The 26,637-nt window shown below is 42.1% G+C and overlaps 1 protein-coding gene across 2 annotated transcripts in view; it reads left to right on the top strand.

Annotated features, from left to right (window-relative positions):
* Positions 1-26,637, top strand: part of slc8a2b (solute carrier family 8 member 2b) — a 191,529-nt gene that overhangs the window by 158,957 nt on the left and 5,935 nt on the right. For both annotated transcript variants that reach the window (XM_039779394.1, XM_039779404.1), the window contains 6 exons: positions 6,689-7,062; positions 11,629-11,732; positions 14,808-14,825; positions 18,411-18,535; positions 22,652-22,751; positions 24,914-25,189. In XM_039779394.1, the coding sequence (XP_039635328.1) occupies positions 6,689-7,062; positions 11,629-11,732; positions 14,808-14,825; positions 18,411-18,535; positions 22,652-22,751; positions 24,914-25,189 (997 nt within the window). The remainder of the gene's footprint in view (positions 1-6,688; positions 7,063-11,628; positions 11,733-14,807; positions 14,826-18,410; positions 18,536-22,651; positions 22,752-24,913; positions 25,190-26,637) is intronic.

Below are 26,637 nucleotides of genomic sequence, written 5' to 3'. Positions count from 1 at the left end.
CAGAGTTCTGCTGTAAAAAGGCTTGTAACTGTATAAAAACAACTTTTTCCAAAACCTTTGACAGAAAAGGCAGATGAGAGACTGGTCTAAAATTGGACAACACTGTGGGGTCAAGATTAGGCTTCTTAAGTAGGGGCCTGACCACAGCATGTTTAAAGGCAGCTGGGACAGAGCCTAAACTAAGAGAAGAATTAAAAAAAGTAAGAAGACTCGACCCAATGGTGCTATTAGTTTTAAACCTCACATTAGAAACATAACTAAGAATGCATTTTATCATCTTAAGAACATCGCCAGAGTGCAAACGTTTTTCTCCCAAGCCAGTTCAGAGATATTAATTAAGACAGGATTAAGTATTTTAATGCTTTAATTTCTGGTTTCCTTAAAAAGAATATAGCTCAATTACATTTACTGCAAAGCTCGGGTGCACATGTGTTGACCCGGACCATAAAGAGAGCACACATTACACCAACTTTGAAGTCTCTGCACTCGCTACCTGTTTGCTTCAGAATTGATTCTTAAGGTCCTTATATATTGGTTCATAAAGCTTCTAATGGTCTTCGTCCTATCTATTTATCAGATTTGCTTTTTAGGCATGATCAGATCTGCAGCTTCTGTTAGTGGCCTTTTAATATCCCTAAAGTCAAAACAAAAAATTAGACGTCCTTTTCTTACCATGGCCCACGCCTCTGGAACAGCCTTCCTGAGGACCTGAGGGCAGCAAAGAATGTTGATACTTTTAAAAGCAACTCAAGACCTACTTTTTTAGTCTGGCTTTTAATTGAGCTTTATTTATCTAAATTATGTATCTGTCTATGTACATTATATGCATTTTAGCCTGTTTTTCTTCTTGGTGTATGTTGGTATTTACCAAGTTAGAGTTTTAGAGTTTTAAATATCCACTAACCAGAAGGTCGGTGGTTCGATCTCTGGCCCCTGCAGTTTACATGTTGAAGTGTTGTTAGGCAAGATACTGAACTGTGTGAATGTTATCCCTCACTCCTTATGAGCAGCTCGAACCTCTGCCATCAGTGTATGAATGTGTGTGTGAATGGGTGAATGTTGGCTTGTGTTGTAAAGCACTTTGACTGGTCGGTAAGACCAGTCAAATCATCACAGATGCTCCCAATCCCAGTTTTTTCTGCAATCTGAATTTAATAAACCTACAATGTACCTTTTAAAAGCACACTATGCTGTGTGAATGGAAAACATATAGGGCCCTATCTTGCACTCAGCGCAATTGCCTTTGTACACCGACGCATGTATCGTTCCTATTTTGCACCCGACGCACAGCGGACTTTTCCCTCCACAGACGCACGTCGGTAAATTAGGGAATGTATTTGCGCTCCCGGGGGCGGTTCAGCAAAAAGAGGAGGCGTGTTCAGGCGCAAACGTTACGTAGTCCTATTTTGTAGTTTCAGAAAACAATTCCGCCACTGACCAGGAAAAACCTGGTCTAAAGTCAGTGGCGCTAGTCTAAAGTCAGTAGCGCGTTATTCAGATGCTATTTTAGGGACGAATGCTTGGCCATAATGTAGCGTGTGCACAACGCGCATACACTTTGCTTCTCTCATCTACAACAGTTCCCATTTTTGAAAACCATACATAATTACAAAGAAAAATATTACTGAAAATGTGCTTCAAGTGTTTGGATAGATCAGGAGGCACTTTACAGTACAGTCCTCAAAAAGTCGCAGCATTCTTTGTGGCTTGTTGTGTTTTACACATTTCCATGAATCATGGATGTGTTGATGACATAAATGAGGAAATATTAGAGGAATTAAGGAGACGTGATGTTGAACTACGGTGGGATTGGACACTCCGGCGGAATCTGGTGAATATGGACTAGCCTAATGCGCGATGTGCTCCTGGTGGAGCGGGTGGACGGAGATGGAGTGGGGGAGGAAGGGCACAACAGGTGCAGGTGGTGCGTTTGGAGGCCCACGCTCCATGGCTGCAGCAATCCTCTCCAGACTTGAGGAGACGCGCCCGAGAGGCCGCAGCAACATCGCCACCCGGTCAAGACGGGCATTTATTACTTTGCCGCATCCCGCACAGCTCCCGCTGGCGTGCGCCAGGCAAATCCGCCGTTATAATAGCAATCCGCCATGGAACAAGCGCGCCTGCTCTTAAAGGGAATGTGAGATGACGCTCTGATTGGTTATTTTCACGTTACGCCCAAACCACACCTAGCTACTTCAGACCAACCCATTTAAGATTTGCGTCGGGCGCAAGAGTCATTTATCCCGCCGGTATCATAGCAACAGCGCCCGAGATCCGCCCACAAAGCTACTTGCGTTTGGCGTTTCATACTTGCGTTTCAGATCGTTAAAATAGGGCCCATAGTATGATTGCACGAGGTAAAGACGCAGTAAGATGGGTAATCTCCCCTCTGATAAGAAATGCGAGAGCTGGGTGAGAGGAGAGAGCCTGAGGAGTTACATAAAAGAAGCACGGAGAGGGCTGGGAATTAAAACAACACACACTATAAATTGGCTCATCTACCATGAGTGAATGGATGGAGAAAAGCTTAGTGAGTACATTACAAAGGTCAATGTCATCTATTTCCACAGCATACCGGTGGATTTCATCGATCATGGTGCCAGAAATGAGCAGCAGGGAAACCAATTAAACTTGAATGTCTCAGTCAGTTCCACTGTGTGACTCTGTTCTCTGCTGATTAAACAAAAGAGATCGGGTTGGCAGAGCCAATCAAAGGCCTTGTTATCAGCACTCTGTTGTAACAAAGAGTCACAATTTTATACATGTCTTTCGAGTTGCAGAATTAATTTGATTTGCAACTCAGTGATGAAATGGAAGTGCAGCAAGATTATAACAGTGCTGCCAGTTGTTCAAGTCTAAAAATATTGATGCAAATGGCACATTGTTCATCTGTGTGTGAATGTATATTATGGCACTGATGATATGACCAATGTACAGTCTTTCTTAGTTGTTCTCTGTCAGAGTGCCCAGTCCAAGGTGTAGTAAAGTTATTTTGTGCCTACCTTCAGAGAGCAGTTGAGAAATAGAAATAAATAGAACAGAAATCTATAGAATAAAATATTTTACAAAAGAAGCAATAAAATAACAGTGTGTTATACAAGAAAGGAAACGTTTATCATCTTGCAAAAAAAGAATCAGATCATTTTTGCCTTATTCGTCTCTTCATGTTTTTTTAGTTTTTTGCCTTTTATTTGTTGAGGGAATTTTCACTGAGAGCAAGGCTCTCTTTTTCAGCAACATCCTGAAAACATTCACACCTGGAAGCTGTCCAGTACAGCCACAGTCTGATCTGTTGGTCACTGGGCAGCTCCACTGGAGCAGTTGGGTTAAGGGACTTGTTCAAGGACACATCAGTGGTGGTGATGAGGGAGGGACAATCGCTGCTTTTCACTTTTCCCACCCAGATTTATCCTGACGGTCCGGGGGATTGAATCGACAGTCACTAGCTCGCTTCTCTAACCTTAAGGCCACCACTGCCCCATGTTGCTTTGAAGTCTGAACCCATGGCAGGACGTGGTCTGGCTCATTAGATTACAGTGCCAACCTAATCCGATTTGGGAGCTTCTCCACCTGTCCGTTAATGTTCAGCGGCGTGATTGGATTGTAACAGTCTCATATAGAAGAGAGATGTAACTTTCAATTCAATTCAATTTTATTTATAGTATCAAATCATAACATAAGTTATCTCGAGACCCTTTACAGATAGAGTAGGTCTAGACCACACTCTATAATTTACAAAGCCCCAACAATTCCAACAGTTCCAGTAATTCCCTCAAGAGCAAGCAGTGCGACAGTGGCGAGGAAAAACTCCCTCTTGGGAATAAACCTCGGACAGACCCAGGCTCTTGGTAGGCGGTGTCTGACGGCAGGCGGGGGTGTGTGATGAACAGTGGAGATAGTAGTCACATTAATAATGGAACAGTGACTGGATGTAGCGGGAAGCTGCAGGGTTCAGCAGGACGCAGCATGACATTGCAGGGCATCACTGAGTTCAGCAGGGAGTGCAGCAGGACCACGGCGACAGCTGCGACCAGGATCTTGGTGCCAACGTTCTCCAAGGAAATACGCTGGGGGAAAAAAGCATAAGGACTCCGGGGAGTAAACTCCCCAGAAGCTAGGATTAGTAACTTTAGTAACTTAGTAATTTCTGGGACGGGCTGCACACAAATAGTAATAGTAATAGTAATAGTAACAGTAATAGAAAGGGAGAGGAGAGAGCAGCTCAGTGTGTCAAAGGAAGGAAGTCCCCCGGCAGTCTAAAACTATAACAGCGTAACTATAACAGGTAACTAAGAGAGACAGGTCATAAGGAGAGGTAGCTTTTTCGGGCTTAGAACTCTCCCCCTGCCGGATCTGGCTTGGCTGGCCTGCCTCCCTCTACTTTGTTATGTATTATTAATCTAACAATTATGAAGAGAAGCGGTTGGGCCAGTTAGGTGAACACTGCAACTCCTCACTCCCTAACTATAAGCTTTATCAAATAGGAGAGTTTTAAGTTCATTCTTGAATGAGGTGACAGTTTCTGCCCCCCGAACCCAGATCGGGAGCTGGTTCCATAGGAGAGGAGCCGATATAACTGAAGGCTCTAGCTCCCATTCTACTTTTAGAGACTCTAGGTACCACCAGTAACTCTGCATTCTGGGAGCGCAGTGCTCTAGTGGGACAATAGGGTATTAGGAGCTCTTCTAGATATGATGGTGCTAGACCATTTAGAGCTTTGTAGGTCAAGAGAAGGACTTTAAACTCAATCCTGGATTCAACAGGAAGCCAATGCAGAGAAGCTAATACAGGAGAAATATGATCTCTTTTCTTAGTTCTTGTGAAAACACGCGCTGCAGCATTCTGGATCAGCTGGAGAGTCTTAAGAGACTTATTTGAGCAACCTGACAGTAGGGAATTGCAATAGTCCAGCCTGGAAGTAACAAATGCATGGACTAGTTTTTCAGCATCGTTTTGAGACAGGATATTCCTAATTTTGGCAATGTTACGAAGATGAAAAAAGGCTGTTCTTGCGGTTTGTTTTAGATTGGCATTAAAGGATATATCCTGATCAAACTGGAGCCTCTGTTGCTGAGGGAGATGCTCTCAGCCCTGCCTCCGCTCAATATTCAGCACAAGCATCCAGACCAGGATTGATGTCAATTCACTTTAAATTGATAAAATTAAACCGCAGTTCAAATAATAATCGCACAAGTCTGGGATCTTTTTTTCTGGTAACTTCTTAATGAGAAAACATTTAATATCAGCTACTGTGGAATTCCACCTCCAGAACTCAGTTTCTTGACTAAACGGATTCTTCATAACAAATTGTGTATCGTGCATGTTTGCCATCTCAAAATGCACGCTAAATTGCAGTTATCCATATAAGTTGTACTATCTACAGTTGCTGCTTGGGAAAGTTTCCTCTACCATCTACAAAGCATGTGTAATCATGGGTTAAACTGACTACAAACAGATGTGAATCATTTAAACAACGCTTCTCTTTTCGCCAGCATAAGCACTCTTCTGATATAGAAAGTATACTGGACTCTCAGCTACGCATCTAGCGCCTCATCCTGTTTGATTTCTTGTGTATGAAACTGGTAGAAACATTTAAAGGTCCTATGACATGCTAGTGGTCCCCTAATACTGTAATCTGAAGTCTCTTTTATATAGACCTTAGTGGTCCCCTAATACTGTATCTGAAGTCTCTTTTATATAGGCCTTAGTGGCCCCCTAATACTGTATCTGAAGTCTCTTTTATATAGACCTTAGTGGTCCCCTAATACTGTATCTGAAGTCTCTTTTATATAGGCCTTAGTGGCCCCCTAATACTGTATCTGAAGTCTCTTTTATATAGGCCTTAGTGGTCCCCTAATACTGTATCGGAAGTCTCTTTTATATAGACCTTAGTGGCCCCCTAATACTGTATCTGAAGTCTCTTTTATATAGACCTTAGTGGTCCCCTAATACTGTATCTGAAGTCTCTTTTATATAGGCCTTAGTGGCCCCCTAATACTGTATCTGAAGTCTCTTTTATATAGACCTTAGTGGTCCCCTAATACTGTATCTGAAGTCTCTTATATATAGACCTTAGTGGTCCCCTAATACTGTATCTGAAGTCTCTTTTCCCAAATTCAGCCTTGGTGCAGAATTACAGCCACTAGAGCCAGTCCCACAATGAGCTTTCCTTAGGATGTGCCATTTCTGTGTCTGTAGCTATTGAGGAAGAGAGGGGGGGGAAGGTGGAGGGTGGGGGTGTGGCCTTGACCAACTGCCACTTTGCTCGTTTGAAAGCCATGATGTCTCTATCTCATGGGTGGGCCAAATTCTCTGGGCGGGCAAAGCAGAGAAAGGGGAGGTAACCTTTCCCCTTATGACATCATAAAGGGAAGATTCCAGATCGGCCCATCTGAGCTTTCATTTTCTCAAAGGCAGAGCAGGATACCCAGGGCTCGGTTTACACCTATCACCATTTCTAGCCACTGGGGGACCATAGGCAGGCTGGGGGAACTCATTTTAATGTTAAAAAATCTCATAAAGTGAAATGTTCATGCCATGGGACCTTTAAGCAACTTTACAGCAGGTGTTGTTGAAAAGGCCAGTACCACTTGGACTCTACCACCCCCTCTCTTTTTAGGTGTCAAAGTACAGTTTTCTGATCATTCATGCCTAAAGGTACCGTGCTTCTGTCTCTCTGCGTCTCCAGGTCGGTATAATCGACGACGACATATTCGAAGAGGACGAGCACTTCTTTGTGCGCCTGCTGAATTTGCGCATTGGCGACGCAGAAGGCATGTTCGAGAGCGACGAAGTGGGTTCTGCCCCCAAAGCTCGCTTGGTTGAGCCCCTGGTAGCTATGGTGACCATCCTGGATGACGACCACGCTGGTATCTTCACGTTCAGCGAGCGCATGGTGCGGGTGAGCGAGAGCGTGGGCACAATGGAGGTGACGGTGGTGCGCAACTCAGGTGCCCGCGGCACCGTCATCCTGCCGTACTACACCGAGTCAGGCACCGCCAAGGCCGGGGAGGACTACGAGGAGGCTAGAGGAGAGCTGGAGTTCACCAACGACCAGACCACGTGAGTCAAACTAATCATTATTGTCTTTTTTACACTTCCATGTATCCAAAAATTATTATACATTTGCATCCCGGAGAGGTCTGCACAACCTCCATCTTCTGTTGCTGGTCACAAAGCAAACTGTGTGGGACGTTCACTGCCTTGCTCAAAAGTATGTTGACAGTCTTTGATCTCAAGTGGGCCAGTAAACCACTCCAGAAAGATCAGAAACTTAATTTGCCACAGAGTTTCTTGTCAGCATGATATTGGCAAATGCGAGTTGCTTCTGCTACGTCAGCATTCTAACGTCATTGTAGGAAAAAATATAATGTTACAGACCCGGGAGAGCGGGGTAATATTCGGAGAAAAAAACTCAGAATTTGTAAGATTAAAGTCGTAAATTTACAGAAAAAGAACTTGGATATTCTCTGACATTAAAGTATGGACATTAAAGTATGGACATAAATTTGGAATGAATTACTTCTCTGCAATTCTCGCAGATTTCTCTCTCTGCCTGCCTGCCGATTTCTGCTGTTCCAGCTCTCCCTTCTTATTCGATGGTTTGGTTTGGTTATGTTGCTTTAGTTTATCTGTATTCTCTGTCTGCACTTTACACTGACACACACACGCACACACACACACACACACACACACACACACATCCATCACTCAGGCACACTTAACACCACTGACTATACTGGCAACCACATCCCATACCTTAGTAATCCTTTAATTTGGTTTAATTTGGTTAATAAAGTATATTGTTGTTAATCTTTATCATGGTGTGTCTCCTATATATATATATATATAAATTGTTGAGACACCGTTGTGTTTCTTTGGTTTTACGTTTGTGCAGCACATGTGAGAAATTCGATCGGACTGTTATTGATTCCAGGGGCTCTCGGCTGATGTGAACTGGCAGGTTCATTGACTGACAGAGACCTGGATTAGGTGAGGTAGGCCTGGGGATGAGTGATGGTTGAGTGGATGGATCTCACGTGTGACGATGGAAAACCACCTTGGCTCTGTGTCGCCCTCAAACCAAAAATACTGGAACGTTTCTGCTGCTGGATTGACAGCGTTGTCGTCTGTTTTTCCTCATCTACAGCCAACAGCTTCCTCTTTCTGCCTTCTCTGCCCCTTACTGCTTGATCACTGATGCACTTACAAGCCTACGGATCCAACTTTGACTGTGAAAATCGCTGCGACTGCAGTTCCACAGTTCTTCATGCTTCTGCGGCCACATACATTTGCCTGTCTGTGTCTTGTGACGAGGCTCCCTCTGCTCAGAGTTCAGTCAGCTCTATTGGGAGAGCAGTTTGGGCTCCTCTTGGCCACAGCTTGTCATGTGGAATCATAGCAAGGACCTCTGCTGAACTGTTGGCTCACATCTGTCTCCGTCCTTGAATCCGTCCCTGAAACCAGGGGCCTTGTTTGTGTGATTTTTTTTTTTTTTTGTTGCTCCACAAGTCCACCTTGTTTTGCTTGGATGCTGGATTTGTCTTGACCGGGATGCTGGGCTTTCCTGTTTTCAATTCAATTTCATTTATAGTGTCAAATCACAACAGAAGTTATCTCGGGACACTTTACCGATCCAGACCACACTCTATAATTTACAGAGACCCAACAATTTCCCCCACCAGTGATAATGAAGTACAGTAACAATAAAAATAATAGAACTATGACTAGTAATGATACATATTTGATTGAATCAGCAGGCATCATTAGGTTAAGTGCTGTCTGTGAAGTACCAACCTGTTAATAGCCAACTGTTTGATCTACAACAACAAGTCTCAGTTAATCCCCAACATAACAGCTTCTCTCCTTATGTGACAGCACGATTCTTTCCCCCCAAAAATGTGGTGCGGCCTCGGTGATTGACGCTAGATGACGCAATGCCGGTCTGGTCCATTGGCTGTGACGCTTTGAGGAGTTTGTCAATTAAATAGAATTAATTTTCATGTCAGTGTCAGTACACTTTATAGCTTTCAGCAGTGTCCTTATTGCTGTTACTCTGCAGTTTTATTATCCTTCTGTCCGCTCATCCTCACCTCATTTAATCATCTCCCTCCTCCATTACCGTCTTTTTTACGACACATTGCTCTCCCGTCAAGGTGACAGATTGACTCCATCTCTCCATCTCTCTCTTTTTTCACCTTCTTTCACTTTCTGTCCATCCATTCCTTGCTTCGCTGATTTTCCGTTTTCCCTCGCTGTGGGTCTCCTCTCCCCCTGTTTCCGCCTGTTTCTTTCTCTCTACTCTTACATCGCTCCGTTGTCTCCCTCCCTTCTTTATCTTTCACCTCCTCTTCTTCCTCCCTTTTTCCCCTTCCCCTGTCTATTTTAACCCTTTCCTCCATCTTTCATTTTCTCTCTCTGTCTGCTGTCAGTGTGGTTTGTCTTCATTCTCTGTAAGCAGGTTCCCATTTCGGTCCGCTGGTCCTCAGAGACACTAACAGGTCTTGTCATCATCACTTCATCTTCACTTCACATCCTCTCCTTCAATACCTACTGCTATCATCCCTCTGACTCATTTTTTTCTTTTAATCGTTCACTTCTTTTCCCCTCAGTGTCGGTGCCATGGCCCTCATGAAGCTATCCCTTTCTTGTCTTTTGTAACTTTGATTCTTCCGGTGTAAAGTTTCTGAGAATGCAGACTCTCTTTGAAGATCCTTTTATTCCATGTCATGTCTTCATGTCTCATGTTTGTGTATTTAAAGGGGCGCTATGCAGTTTTCTCCATAGCGCTCCCCCTACAGCTTGGGAATAGATATTTGGCAGCTCCTATGTTTACTTGTGTCTGACTCCTCACTCGGTCAGCCTGCCGTTTCCTCTTTCTCTGTTCCTCCGACAATGCTTTCCTAGCTTTCTGCTTCTTTTTTGCCGGCTCAGCCATGGAGATAGTGTGAAAAAGTCCATCGCCACCTTGTTAGCCGGTTCCTGAATGGCCATATGTGTGCAGTGCCTTGAAGCAATTCGTTACATCGCAAGACCTGATATTACGCGATACTTCCTGACGCTGAGGCCTGCGGCTCGCCAGCCGAAAGTTGCAAGGGTGGTTTTTCCGCTCGCAGGCGCTAGGGGGAAGCGAGACGACCACCATTCAACTCGAAAAGTCATATAACCATTCCGATGACTCCGAAGCTATTCAGTTAAAGCTGCAGTAGGTAAGATTGTGAAGATCCAGGACTTTGCCAACAAATTTGAACATCGACAACTTCTCAGTCCCTCCCCCCTTTCTGCTGCAGCCCAAACCGTCTCCTAAGCCCCTCCCACACAACGGAGTTTGACAGAACATTCAGTCATTCAGAATGACTAAACACTAACACAACGTTAACTTTACTCACCAACAGTAAAACGATGCTAACTAGCGGGCTAGCGTTAGCCATTTCAGCATCACATCAGACCGACCACTGTGCAAACGTTACTATTATCCTCACCAGTGTAGCTTTGTGGATTTTTGACTACTAATAACCAAGCGAAAGATAAATCATTCATCGTAATTATGTTACCTGTCGAGAGGAAATGTGGCTACGTCTGCATCGTTCTTCAGATCTTTAAAATCCTGCAGCCACCCCACCTCTGAAAAGCCGCTCCAATATTCACCGGAGTTTTGGAAACCTTTCTGCAGCTCGTGCCCGGGGAGGGGGAGGGGAGAACGCTATATATGCGTCTGCCTGAGCAGTGATTGACAGGCAGATAGACCTCACCCCCTGTGGCCCTGATTGGAGAAAATCGACCGGGAGCGGTGGAATTTTGCCAATGGCACTACAGGCTGTAGGAAGTGCCAGAGGAGCTGGGTTTTTATTTTACATAATTCATGTAGTTCTACTGGAACATAGGGTCAGTTTCAGCAAATATGACAGAAAGTTAGTTTTATAAGACTTACCTACTGCATCTTTAAACTAAATTAAGCTAAGCCGGTTGATAATATAGGAATAAATAACAGAGTGAGTCTCTTGCCTTTCTTTTAATTTGTCTGAGGAATTCGGCTTCTGCCCTTACCGACAGAAGATCCAGAATCTCGTTGTCTCTTCAGTTAGATATTTTCGTTGGGCTCTTCGTATAAATGACGTTTCTTCTTCACCCTTGGGTCCATGTTAGAAACATCATCAACTTGCTCACTGTGAATTCTCCAGACAACGACCTGTTCTATCTATCTCGATTGGACATTACGTGGACTTTACACTAGAGAGCTGGCAGGGTAAAGTCCATTTAATGTCCGGTCCAACTGATGTGGAATAATGTCTAGGACATTTCAGGTTTGCAGTGCAAACTGTTTCTGCTTCTTTTTTCTTCCTTCTTTACTTTCTTCCTCTGCTCCCACCTTTGTCTGAATTATTGAGACTCTCTGCATCCTGCTGCCTTCTGCTGTGATTTACACAGCAGCTGGTCCTGATCAGACAACAGAAGGGAGACTAATCGTCTTCACAGATGCTTCCCTACATACAGTACATATGTTTGTTACAATACTAAATACTAATAAAACACGTGTGTGTGTGTGTGTGTGTGTGTGTGTGTGTGTGTGTGTGTGTGTGTGTGTGTGTGTGTGTGTGTGTGTGTGTGTGTGTGTGTGTGTGCGTGCAGTCAGACTTTCCAGGTCAGGATAATTGATGATGAGGAATATGAAAAACATGAAAACTTCTTCATTGTGTTGGAGGAGCCACGCTGGCTTAAGAGAGGAATCTCAGGTATGTATATATACAGTATATGTTTTTTTTTTTTTACTTGACTGATGATTTTATTTCACCTTCTAGAGAAACTTGTGGTCTTGTGCTGGTCTTACAGGGAGGTGTGTTCAGGTGCATTCTGGGCGTGCTGGTCTTACAGGGAGGTGTGTTCAGGTGCATTCTGGGCGTGCTGGTCTTACAGGGAGGTGTGTTCAGGTGCATTCTGGTGTGCTGGTCTTACAGGGAGGTGTGTTCAGATGCATTCTGGGCGTGCTGGTCTTACAGGGAGGTGTGTTCAGTTGCATTCTGGGCGTGCTGGTCTTACAGGGAGGTGTGTTCAGGTGCATTCTGGGCTTGCTGGTCTTACAGGGAGGTGTGTTCAGGTGCATTCTGGGCGTGCTGGTCTTACAGGGAGGTGTGTTCAGGTGCATTCTTGGCGTGTTGCTATCTGGAGGCAGCGGGAAGTGATCGCGCCATTAACCAACAAAAACCCTGGTCTAAAGTCAGCATTTCATTGTTAATTTAACAGCACATTAGTAAAATGTGCCTAGGCTCGTGCACAGCATGCGCACACTATGCACAGCGTGTGCACACACAAACCTGCCCAGGGACTACAGGTGGAAAGTAGCAATTGTTGCTGTAACCTGGCCCAAGACATATTCTCTTGTTTAACAAGTTTAATGTTTATTTGTGCATTGTCCCTGTTTCAAATAAATCAATTTCCATTCCATTTCCATTTTTGTTACACACACAGGGAGGCGCAGCAGCACACACACATGCAAAAGATTACAAATAAAAATATACGCTCAAAACACACCTATGAATTAATGAAGACACTAAGTACAACCCTTTTGAACCATGCACACAGACCCTTTTTTCAAACTAGCAAAAGTGGATTTGGACACGCCCTAAACACACCTGCATCATGCGCTTCACACCGTGCTCTTAGATTGCTAAAATAGGGCCCAAAATGTTTCATCAGTAGTTGTTATATCTCAGGAACACAGACGCTGTGTTGAAAACCTACCGGCAAGAAAGTCAATTTAAAATTGCAAATGTATTCATGTTCTGGTTTCACAAATAGCTCATGAAGAAATAATTAATAAACAATGAATTATTAGTCCAGACTGCAACCGGGGCTCATATTTCATGAATATTGATGAACGGTTAGAAAACAGGAGAGAATGATGTGGTACCCAAACCACAACAGGGAGATAGGTAATGTGTGGCGTCTACGTTTCACTCAAATAGTAGTCAGTACACAGAGTTGGACCAGAGCACCACATACTGTATACATCTGTACATTCAGCGTTTAAACTGTTTCATTTCAGCATAGTCCTTTTTGAATTTAGACAAAATTTAACTTTTGAGAACTTCTTTAGCTTCTTAAGAAGAAACAAATTGGTTGTAATTGTCAAAATAAAAGAAATATTTTTTAGTGTTGATAAAAAAAAAATTAAAAAAAACTGACTAGACCTATGTTTTATATTTTGTTGAGTTGTGTACTTTAAATCATCCCAAATGTTTCCAGACAAAGATTTCCCACAGAAATCTCTAATTTCAATCAAGGTAACAGTTCTTTACATTTGGTCTTGCCATAAGCTGTCATAAAATTGACTTTTTATCCAGTTTTAAGCCAAATTTTTACGATACACTTTTTAGGTCTTGGTGGATTTTAACTATATGTTTTATCAGATTGAAGTTTGTAGTTTTCAGACGTCTGAATCTTAAGATATCAGAGAAACAAGCTGAGCAAACGTTAGTGGCAGCTCGGCTCCGGACCCTCCGCTGACGTTCCGAACAGCGTTTTTTAAAGATTATTTTTTGGGGCATTTCCGCCTTTAATTTGACAGGACAGCTAGGTGAGAAAGGGGAGAGAGAGAGAGGGGGAAGACATGCAGGAAATTGTCGCAGGTCGGATTCTAACCCTGGACCTCTGCGTCGAGGCATAAACTTCTCAGTATGTGTGCGCCTGCTCTGCCCCACTGAGCCAACCTGGCCACAAGAGAAGCAGATTTTTAACGTGACACTGCTTTACCCAGTGTTTAACCAGTTTTAATCAGAGGGTCTGTTTGTTTTGGAGAGGAGAATGCCTCTGTGGATAATTCGGCTCCTGGTAAATATCTCCTGAGTGGTAAACGAGAAAGAATTAGCAGTGAAGGAAATCTAACCGGGAGAAGCTGACAGCAATGGTGCTGAAGACAACAACTGATACCACGCTACTTCACAGAGTCATCAAACTGCATCTTTTGTTATTGTTTTGATGGAGAGACCCCTACCAGAAGAAAATTACACATTGCGCGTTTTAAATGAATCTAACCGACTGCAAACTTTTGTGCTGTTCTAGTTTGTGTATTCTGTGTTTTGCTGAGTCGTTTCCTTTTGTCTTTTTGTTCTGTTTGTTTAGATTTTTTTAGCTGCTTCAGTGACCCGCTTCACCCACAGGGATCAATAAAGTTCTCTTAGACACAAAGACTCGCGCACGTTCAGGGATCCATGCATTTATCAATTACCTGTCACTGCACAAACAAAACACCAGGGCTGAGCCGCCTTCTTTTTTCTTTGTATTTTTTTTAGAAGTCAGACAGCCGTCGCCACAGTGTGTTATCAACGTAGAGGTTACAAAACTACTGGCTGCTGTCAGATAAAGGGGTTAAGAGGACAAAGTTTTGTTGATGGTAAATAAGATAAGATAGATAAACCTATATTGTCATTGCAAAGAGACCCATACAATGGAATTGTGAGTGCCACAACTGAAGGTGCATTAGAGATAATATAATGACAAGATAGACAATAAATAGCTAAAAGCAAGAATAATTTAAGACATAAAAAAACACTAAGAACGGGACAGGAAAAATATTGCACATGGTGTATGAATATTGTAATATTACTGCAGGATGATAAAGGCGAGTTAGTGGTTTGGAGGTATGTTGAGTGTTCTGATGGCCCATGCAAAGAAAGTTCACAGGGATTCAGTGAGTTTGTGTTTGATCTGGCCGCGTCAAGTTGAGTTTGATGTATTAGATGTTGCTGTCAGGCTGAATGTGTGCTAATACTCACTGCTCTCTTTCCCCTCCCTCTCTGTCCTTTTCACAGCTCTGCTGCTCAACCAAGGTAAGACCATCTGATTATTCCTTCCTCTTTCTTTGTGTTGGCGTTCTAACCTCCGGTGGATTTGTGAGGACTATGGTTAACTTCTCCTCAGATCTCTGCAGGGTAAATCCAGACAGCTAGCTAGACTGTCTGTCCAATCTGAGTTTTCTCTCGCACGACTAAAACAACTTTTAAACGTACACACGTTCCACCAAAACAATTTCCTTCCCGAGCCTATTTCGCAGCTGCACCGCGGCTTTTCTCCAGCGCTTAGCACCGCCAAAGACGATTGTGATTGGTTTAAAGAAATGCCAATAAACCAGAGCACATTTTCATTTCCATCCCATCCCCAAATGCTATGTGGAGTAGCCAGACCCTCCTCCAAAGCGCGCTAGAGGAGGGTCTGGCTACTCCACATGGCATTTTTTTTATTATCAATTCATCTGCAGATTGTTTTCTTGATTTGTCGATTCATCTTGTGCTTTATAGAATGTCAGAAAACAGCCAAATTTCCTTAAGTCAAAGATGATCTCTTCAGTGGTCTTGTTTTGTCCGACCGACAGTAGTTATTCAGTTTATAATGTTATAAAACAGAGAAAAGCAGAAAATCCTCATAACTGAGAAGCTGACACAAGGAAATGTTTGGTATTTTTGGAATCCAAAAAAGTAATTTATTTCCATTTGCAGTACATTCGAACAAATGCCACACGTTCTTGCAGCTGCAATCGTTTTGTTTTCTGCTGCAGCTGCTCAGGTATTTTGCTGAGCGTCTGCCTTGTTTACTCGGTACTACCTTGTAATGGCCTGGCTCACATTTCTGGCATCTCTCTGATGTTAACCCTGTTCAGGGGAGCCATGGGTTTGGATCCCAGCAGAACTGGCCTCTGTGAATCTCAGCACAGCACAATTGAACAGGTTGGAAATAAATGCTTACAAATGAGTCGGCGCTCCACACTCTGGGCTCTGTTTGTGTGCTGCTGATGCAGATGGATCATCCAAGCCTGCCGTGGCTGTACTTTATCATAGACGTCATACTATACTTTAATATTATATTGCTTTTTATGACAAAAAAAACTTGTGTGGGACGCAAAAGAAAGCGTATAACTCTAAAACTTGAGGTCTGATTTGGTTATATGGAAATTGTTTGTTTGGATTTCATACAAATCGAAGAGAGCAGCAGAAAGAATGAAGTAAGTCTGGGATGTGTTTATTGATTTTTGGAAGGAGAAGAGCGCCTCCTCCATGCTCACTAACAACCCATTTATTTAAGTTTAGATTACTTTTGAGTCGCAAGTCCTCTGAGCTTGTGACAAATAATAATATACTAATGAAAAACACAATTTTCTCCAACCAGCAGCAGCTGAATCCAAAGAAAACGAGATTTGCCAATAATAATCCGGCCAGAACACTTTTTAGTGCCCAGTAAAGCAGATGTATGTATTCATTTCCCCAGTGTGCACAGGTAACTGACATCATGTGTTTTGTCTGATGAAGTCTTAGAACTTTCTAAAATTTCGAAGTGCCTCTTGCTGCCACTTGGAGCGCAAAGCAACGGAGCAGCTTTCACCTCAAATGACTGAAGGATCAATTAAAAGTGCACCGAGAGCGGTAGGCCCTGCGGCATCGTTGCCCTGAAGGTGATTGGTCGTTCACCCCGTGGGAGGCGGTCTTCATAGAGTCGGTCTTCTGGTGAAGGCTGGACGATGTTGCTGCTCTAGCGAAGCACTTTAAAGTGAAGCGAAGCCATGTTTGAGCGTGTGCATGCTAATGTGGGCATTAACGCGTGTCTGTGTTTATGACAGCTTGAAATAGTGTCAACGATGCAGGCAAAGTTTCCATATGCTGCTTTACTACTACAGTCTTTTCATTATTAAACACGGGGCGCCTTTGAAGAGAGAGGAGAGGGCTATAATCTCTGCCTGCTCTTCACACACACACACACACACACACACCGTCTCCATACTTCCTGGTCTCTTTATTTCAATTCTCTCACTCCTGAGCAGAAGGGACGGATGTGAAAAAGCCACTCACACAGAGAGTCTTTCTAGAAGAAGTGTTTCTAAAGCTCTTTGTGGATCACCCGACTGTAACAGCCTCTCTTTGGTAAAGAGAAGAGACTTGAATCCCTGATTGGCTCACTTTCTCAGTTATTTCTGTGTGTTGAACTCTTCTGTTGCTACATCAATAACACAAACCTCATGTCAGCATTAATCCCCTCTTCTTGCAAATTGTTAGCTCCCCATCTCTCTCTCAAATACTGTATGGAAGCCCAAGAAGAAGAAGAGACTCACAAATGGATCGATATTATCAAGAGGCACAAGGTTAAGCTTTGTGTAAAGGGATAGTAGCTTCACCTTGTCTGTCTTTATATCATTCAAACCAGCTGAAGAGTAGAGCTGGGCGATATGGAGAAAATCAAATATCCCGATATTTTTGACCAAATACCTCAACATCGATATTGTGGGGTTGACAATTGGTGCTTTCACAAAATATGCACACAATAAGATTTTTGATAAATAATCATCAGTTATGTACTTATGTTGATATAATAAATATGTGGGTAAAGGCAAATAATAGAACAGCTAGAACAGTCTGGTAAGTTCAGAAAATGACATCACTCTACTTTAATGCAGCCTTTAAAACCAGGAAAAGACACCACTTGTGTCATATCAGGATATTAGGATTTACAAAATTTAAGACGATATTTAGCCTCATATATCGATATAATATCGATATATTGCCCCGCCCTACTGAAGAGACCACATTTCTAGCACAGAAAGTGTTTTTTTATTTGTGTTGTGCTGCTGCAACACCTGAATTTCCCCTCTAGGTATGAATAATGGATTATATGATCTTATCTTTTGCAGACAGTACTAGAAGCTTTGGCATGCAACGTTTAGGTCTAAGATCCAAGCTGGATTGAGGTTACATCATATATACCTTGGCAAACTGAGCCAGCAGCAGGAGGCCCCACAATATACGTTTTCCATTTGTTGGCACCATTCATCATATGTTTAAGTCATTTATTAAGCAAAAAAGACTCTCCGCTTCCTGCTTTACAACCAATAGGATTTGCGTCACTAAGCTTTATATCATTGTAAACTGGATATCTTTGGGATTGTGCAGTCTGTCACAGACTTAGACCAAGATCTTACAACACCCATCTCACACAGTCCGTAGGCGCCTTCGTCTAAACCTATAATAGAATATTTTCTGTTTGATTCCGAACTTCAGCTAAGCAGCAATGCAATCAAAAGTTAGTGTTTACTCTCTGTAGATCCACCTCCCTGATCTTTCTTTGTGTCGCTGCTGTTGTTTTTCTGCTTCCACACACACACACACACACACTCACACACATACACAGATATCCATCTGTCATCCTCTCGCGTCCCTCTCCCATGCTGTGTGAGAACGCACGCATACCACAGACTCGGATACATATTTCAGACGTGTTGATGCAGTGCAGCTTGAAATAAAATGCTGACTCACGATCTATTATTGATAGCGGTAGAACTTGGAAATATCTGTGACATGCACTTTGGTTTCAATCCACGCTCACCGTTGGTGTCCTTCTTGTTTCCTTCCCATCACCTCTCCCTCCCACAGAGGGGGCGGAGGGGCAGATGAGCTCCGAGGAGGAGGAGGCTCGCAAGATAGCTGAGATGGGGAAGCCGATCCTGGGAGAGCACAGCCGCCTGGAGGTGGTCATCGAGGAGTCGTACGAATTCAAGGTGCACCATTCATGTATTTGTTTTCGCACCCTCTTTGTGTTTTGTGCTGTGAAAAGATGCCCGTTTATTCCATCACAGTGGTGGCTGCGTGATCCAAACAATTCTAATAACTCCAGAGTGCTTGAAAGTCTAAAAGTGAAAACATTTATTGAAAGAAAATAAATGTAATTACTTCTAAAAATCTGGTGCTTTCAACTATATTTGTCTGTTTGACCTTTCAAAATGTTCACTTTCTCGACCGCCATATACAATGGGAGGCACCCACATGCACATATATAAGGTGCAATTTAACAGCACATGCCTTTCATATGCCTCTACCCATAACCATGTAATGTTTTTGCATACAAACAATACAACTAAATTACTTTTATTTTTTACATTTATTTTTTACAAAAAATCTATTTGGCTCTAACAGCAGCTTTAAAGTTTATTACTCAACTCATTTTATTGTATTTTTTTTAAGAAAATGGCAAAGAAGCCTGCTTTAAGCAGCAGTCTAATAGCAGAGAAGCAGAGTTGAACGTTAAATGTATGTATAAAGTATGTTATTCCAATCTAAATGCAAAAACCAGAGAAGAAATGTTCACCCTTGTGGTCCTGCGCTGTAGACTGTGTTTGGGGCACTGATATTGTGGCCAAAAAGGCTTTTCTGAACTTGTTATATAATACCCCTTTACACTCTCTCTCTCTCACACTAGTGAACCCGGGTCATAACCCTCTCAACGAGCAAGTTGCATATGGATGCATATGGATTTAAATGGATGATGTGGTAGAAAGCTTGAGGCATACCTCTCAGGCTTCCACTGCGATCCCCTGTGCACAGAGAGCAAAATCGGAGGAAGCGGACCACGAGCAATCCAAATATTTGAAATGTGCATTGAGCTCAGGTGTATTTTAAGCAAATAAAAGCAGCCACCACATTAGCAAATATCCACTGCCAGCCACTCTAGGCAATAACATTAGTACAATTTACTGGCATAGCCATAAGTCTCAATTCACAAAAGGTCCAACACACAGAAGAATGTTATATTGCTAATCCATTTATTGCCCTTTAGAAAATTAAAACAATGTTAATTGTAATTAAGGAAAAAGCTCCCTCATGTGCAGTTTTACTTTTTTTTTAAGATCAATTTTTTATTAGTTTTATATTTTTAAACATACAGAACGGACAAACACAACTGAACAAGAACCCCCTCTCCCACCCCCCACCCTCTGCGGTCTGGAGGAAAACAAAAACAAACAAATAAACAAAAACAGAAATCACACCTTGCCTGGTCGCTCTCCTCTAATTCTTGTTATGCTGAGGTCATTAAGACTGATACCTGTGCTGCTGAATTCGACATCCTGTCACATCAGATATTATTGATGTTGTTTTATTCCAAAACTCATGTACCTGTTCACACTCCCAGACCATGTGCAGGAAAGTTCCAGTTTGTTCAGGTTGACAGAACGTACAATAGGGAGTAGGAATGACTTTAGAGACGTATCTCTTCTGAGGAGTCCGATATGTCCTATGACATATGTTGAAGTGGATCTGCTGGTGATTTGGGTCCTTGGAACAGTGGGAAATGTTGTCCCAAACTGTCTCCCAATTAATTACGTTCTCCTCTGGGCTCAGCTCTCGCTCCCATTTCTCTACTATTGAGAGTTCTCCTACGGATACTTGCATCAGTTTAGCATAAATCCCGGACACTAATCCTCTCACAGGAGAATCAACAAGCCATTTAATGACTGGGTGCATCTCAAGACTGTTTCCCCATGGTACTCCATAACATTTTAGGGCTGATCTTAAGTGAAGAAAAATGAAGAAGGATGTCCTGGGGACCACAAAACTAGCTCTTAGTTCTTCAAAACTTAACATACCTTCCCCATTGAATAACTAGAGTATAAATACCTCTGTCACTCCACTGGTTACAAACAAAAGGTTTGTTACCAGACATTAAGTGCATGTTCTGCCAAATTGGGGTGTTCAAATGCCACGTATTGGTGTAGCATAGCTGCTCCTCCACCTGTTTAAAGTTGGTCAACGTGTTGGTGATAATAGGGCCATAGGCTAGCATACACTTTTTTGGACACACACCTGTAAAGGCGAGGTCTTGCAGTCTTAGACTTCCAGTGAGGTTTTTGCTCTATTTCTCTCCATGGGACTCGGTTTAACTTTTTGGGATCTAAACCGAATGCTGTTTTACCAGAAGCGCTGAGGGAACTATCGTATTGTTTTAACGCCTCTGAGTCTGTGTAATACGCACAGAATAAATTATTTCAATTTCAACAAGTACTGTAACTGCGTTTGTCATCAGCACTCATGTCTGTAATTGAATCAGTGGGTGTTTCAAAAGTCCAAAAATCATGAAATACCCTCAAACATACAGTAAGTAACAGCAGTGTGTTTGGCATTGTTGTGCGTCTGCATTTCTGAGGAAACCTCGGCCCTTAAAGGCCCTCTTGTCCTCGTTTACACTTTCCCTAAATAACATACAAATTAATTGAGCAAACAAATCAAGCATCCACTTCACTTTGAGCCAATTCAAAACCATTAATAACAGAAGGAGAGAGAGTACAAAATGAGCACCAAACAAACAAAAGAGATGAGAGTCCGTCGTTCTATCATCGCTCGATACACACTCCACCAAAATTCTATTTGTTTCATATGATTACTAAGTCAATTGACCCCCTTGTGGACAGATATAATTAGACTTGTCTCTTATGATTTGCGGGTAGTGAGAACCAACTGGAGGAATAATGCAATTCAGTATGATTGGCATTTGGATTTAGTACCCCGGAGATCAATGTGAGTGGACTGGGGATCTCTGTCTGCTAGGTAGGTTGTATTGTCTGCTCATTTTTGTATTTTGCAGTTAAACTTACTGAAGTGTTTTTTCCTTAAAAAGGAAAATCACAGCAACAAAAAAAATCAGACATTACGTTTTTTACTTAGTTCTTACAGAGTGTGTCAACACACTCAGCATATCTGTTCATATGTACTGTAGATGTTTTTCTTACTGTTTTTACTTTAAAAGCAATTTCAAGGTTTAGTTTGCCCAGTTTACTCCAATAGATATGGAGTTTTATTTGGTCGAGTGGGAAATTATGTCCTCTGCAAATCAAGCAGAAAAACAGCACGACTGGATAGAGGTGAAACACATGGAGAGGAAAATGTCTTTGCTTGTGCCTTGGGTTATTTTACCCTTTGAGTTTATAGTCAATATGGATTAAACAAACAAGATATAACTTGTTAATAATAGAGCTTTAGAGGTGCTGTTTCCTGTGGACAGAGCCAGGCTAGCTGTTTCTTTATGCTAAGCTAAGCTAATTGGCTGCAGGCAGTAGCTTCAAATTTAACGTACGGATACGACAGTGGTATCGATCCCAGTGGTGTAGTCTAATGTATTGTAGTGGGTATACTGTACTGTATATGTATGGGCCAGAATGGGCCATTTTGCGGTGGAAATACCTTTATTTAGCCTATGTGAAGAAGAAAAACACAGATGACAATTCAAAATATATCAAAATTACAATGCAAAGTATGTTGTGCGTGTCATTGGGCATTTTTAAGTGGGTACATGGAAATCCTGCAGCTTTCTTAGTGGGTATATTGTGTATACCTGCGTATCACGTAGACTACACCACTGATCGATCCTTGTTTTACTCTCTGCCAGAAAGTGAATTGAGCCAGCAGAGGCTGATATAGCTCGACTTTTCACACATTTTCCATAATGCAATCCAATAACATCTTTTGGGGTAAACTGCCAAGATTTCTCTTAAAAATTTGTATTTTTCAAGTCTTTAAAGAGCTCCCTCCAGAGCGAGCCACATAAGATCGTAGCGCTCTTCATGATGAGTAAACTGAGCTTCATGTGTAAAAAAAAAGAGGGAAGGCCCCTTTAAATCATGATGTTTAAATTAAATTATAATTTTAATTAAGCCTTAAATTTCGACCTCAGATTTCCTTGAAGTTTCTTATTCAGAACTCAAATTAAAAAAGAAAGAAAGATGGAAGTGCTTGATTCCCGCACAGCACAGCTAACAAGCTTGGCCTCACCTGAGTGACCCTGTCACCTGTCCTCGGCTGTAATTGGTTGCTAATGAAGTGTGTGTTGTGCTTCTGATTGGCAGAGCACCGTTGACAAGCTCATTAAGAAGACCAACTTGGCCCTGGTGATTGGCACACACTCCTGGAGGGAGCAGTTTGTGGAGGCGGTCACTGTCAGCGCAGGTGAGCTGTGCGTGCGTGCGTGCGTGCGTGCGTGCGTGCGTGCGTGCGTGCGTGCGTGCGTGCGTGCGTGCGTGCGTGTGTGTGTGTGTGCGCATCTGACACAGCAGGCCAGGTAAGTGTGATTCAGCATTCATTGTCATCAAGTGTCATCATTCTTTATAATGTGCTTTAAGCTCTCTAATTACTGTTTATTCATGTATCTATCGGTCTGTCTATCTACCTATGTATCGATCTATCTATGTATCTATTAGAGGTCTTGGCCTTGTTGTCTTGACTGATAGTGAATAAAATGAGTCTGTTACAGGGTTCATACGTTTTGAAAAAACCTGGAAAAGTTATGGAATTTGAAAAATGCAAATTCCAGGCCTGGAAAGGTTTTGGAAACATAAAAAGACCCAGAAAGTTTTGGAAAAGTCATGGAATTTTTTATAACACAGCATAATAATATGTCATTAATAAATGCATTTTCACGTCGTCTTAACCTCAGCATTGTATTCGAGGAGCAATATTACAAATCCCACTATGAACCACAGACATCGTCATTCATTTTATAGTTAAACCTCTGAGGGGAAACTTTAACACAGATTTGTATTCTTATTGTAGAACGTCGACTGACATTTTCAGGAACACATAGTCATGGAAATTTGCCAAAAAGTCATGGAAAAGTCATGAAAAAGTCATGGAAAAGTACTGGTTAAAATGCGTATGAACCCTGCTGTTATGCGGTGGCGCTGACAGTTCAACACGCTGCAAATACACAAACAAATACAGATGTATATGTTAGCTGGCTCTAGCTACTGTCAGAGATGTCCCACCAAGTTATGATCAAAATAAATGGCAAATTAATTATTTAACGGTTTGAAACAAAATAAGTTGCAGTTTGATTGCATGAATATTTTTGAAATGTACACTGACCTTTTCTCAAATAAAAGAACAGGCAGCAGTTTCTTAATTATGTTAACTGTTGGGAATGATCTACAGACACTGCTCAGGGGGGAATCAGAGGGACTGCCCACTTGTTTGTTTTTGTATTTACAGTTATTATCCACATTAAAAACATGCTAAAATTGAACATCAGTGAAAAACAAAAAAAAGTAAAGCAAAGTGTTCTTTGTAGCAAACAGAGAAAATACAACATTGAATCCTAAAGTATCATGTATCTATTTACATTGTGATACATTGGATTTGTAGTTAAAGGCCATCATCTAGTGGAAGTAACAGTTCACTGCAGAGATTCATTATTCCACTCTGGTATCAACTGGGTAAATTTTTGGACTTTAAAGTCTGTACATTTATTCGGTGTGTTTGTATTTTAATACTAACATGTCAATCTGGCACCAGCTGTGTCAGTGTGTACTGTGAAGTAGAGTTTCTGTACATCTTTTACTGTTTTTTAAAGCTGTTCCGACTAGTGATGGGTCGTTCGCGAATGAGTCGGCTCTAAGAGCCGCTCTTGTAGATGAACGACGGGAGCTGGCTCACATATCCGAAGAGCCGACTCTATTTTTAAAAATATAGCCTATAGAAATTAAATCATTATGTAATAATGAAATAATGAGTGAATTTTATTTTATTTAAAATAATTGACTAATTCAAAGAACAAAAAAATAATTATATAGGCACACATTAGTTTCGACTGTCTGATCAGCCTCACATTCTGTTCCTGTCAATCATACACAAGGTGTCAACCAATTATGCGGCATGAGGGAGGGGCCGAGCCATCACACACACACACACACACAAACACATACATACACTGTCACACTCGGAGGAGAGGACCGAGGAGAGGAGAAACAGCTCTGAAAACAAAACAAAAGCAGGAAAATGAGTCGGAAGCACAGCAGCATTATTATTTTTTTTTTTTCTTTAATATGGGTTCTATTATGTTGTTCAGATTCAGATTGTATTTGTTTTGAATGTTGTTTCTATACATTAAAAAGTTGTAATTTAAATGCAAATGTTTAATAGTATTATTTTTTCATAACAAATCAATGCATTTTTAAAGAAATTGTGAGACATTGTGAGTATGATTTCATTTAATAATTTAATTAGAATTGTTTTTCACACCTATCATAGTCAAAACATAAATTTTTTTAATTAGTTCCGACTCTTATCTTCTCCGCGATGTTGTCTAATGTTCCTCCGGTTTGTCTCCCTTCCAGGCGACGGCGACGACGACGAGGAGGGTCGCGAAGAGCGCCTTCCATCTTGTTACGACTACGTCATGCATTTCGTCACCGTCTTCTGGAAGGTTCTGTTCGCCTGCGTCCCGCCCACAGAGTACTGGAACGGCTGGGCCTGCTTCTTAGTCTCCATCTGCGTCATCGGCCTCCTCACCGCATTCATCGGAGATTTGGCGTCACATTTCGGCTGCACCGTCGGGCTCCGGGACACCGTGACTGCCGTGGTGTTTGTGGCGTTGGGAACTTCTATTCCAGGTGAGTGAATATCCTCTTTCCCTGTGAGACAACCCGAGACAGACCGCTTGACATTACCGGAGCTCTTTTAACCCTCCTGTTGTCCTCGGGACCCAATTTGACCCAATTTCAAAAAAGTCTCTATATTAAAAATTTGGGTTTCTTTCAACAAATTGTCCCAAAAAAATTGAGCTTGGCAATATATCGATATCGTGATGTGAGACTAAATATCGTCTTAGATTTTGGATATCGGAATATCGTGATATGACATAAGTGTTGTCTTTTCCTGGTTTTAAAGGCTGCATTACAGTATAAAAAATTTGGTTTTCTTTCACCAAATTGTCCAAAAAAAATAACTTGGATGGTTCCATACAACGTGCTTTAGTGTAAAATAAATGATCAGTTCAATACTTTCAATTAATTTGGGTATTTTATTAGATTTTATTAACCTGACTCCGCCAGATGGATCGCTTCGCATTTGCTCGGCATATCCATCTGGGAGCTTTCCGTTGGAGAACTTTTGGGAAGGGGTGAAAATCCTGGTTAGCTGATTGGATAAACCATCTGTCTGTCTACCACCTATAGTTGGTGATAGACGGGCCAAATCAACCAATCAGATCAAACTCTTGCCGAAACCAGTCGGGAGAAGAGCAAAAACATCTTTTCCGCCGAGAAAAGCCTCCAGTGCCGTTTTTTTGCTCTTCTTACAATGAAGGAATACTTTCTAATTCGGATAAAACTTGCTGCGATAGCTACGCTCATCCGTGGAAGCCGCCACGTTGTTTAGACTGAACAGTCACTTTTCGTTGAGTCACACCTAAACCCGCCTCAAAACCAACGCTGATTGGTCGGTCGTTTGGCGAACGGCTCCAAATTTTCTCTAGCTCAAGATGTCAGACTGATCTGCGAGTGGAAAACTGGAGCTCGCCAGATCAGGACGGTCTTAAAACTAGACCCGGGATGACAAAAAGCTGCGTGGTCAACGCGAAGACAACACAAGGGTTGAATTGAATGACTCTTTCCTTCCAATTGAAATTCTAAATAATACATCACAACCAATACACCACATTCATTTGTAATTCTAGCAGTCATTCGTGTAAAAAAATTTTTTAATCTTGAGTGAGAGAAAGAATCTGTGGAAGACAACAACAACACTGACCCTGGCATGCTGACCTGTTGGTCAAGAAATACACAGGCCACTTAATGAGATTCACATTTTCAACATGAGGTAGAAGTTTCTCTGCCGGAATAACACAAAGCCTCCACCTGCCCTGTAAGCCAAAGTATCACTTTGGCAGTACCAACCAGTTTTCTAAAAGCCTTTCATTGAAGAAGGTGAGAACTACTTTGTGGTTGTTTTGTGTCTCTTTGTGGTTATTTTGTGTCTCTTTGTAGTCATATGATTGACTTTTCCAAACAGACTACAGGGCATAGACCCAGGGACCCAAGTCATCTGGGGGCCTCTAGAC

Source organism: Perca fluviatilis, chromosome 2 (genome assembly GCF_010015445.1).
Source record: "Perca fluviatilis chromosome 2, GENO_Pfluv_1.0, whole genome shotgun sequence".
Classification (NCBI taxonomy): domain Eukaryota; kingdom Metazoa; phylum Chordata; class Actinopteri; order Perciformes; family Percidae; genus Perca; species Perca fluviatilis.
This window is presented reverse-complemented; position numbering and strand designations above follow the sequence as displayed.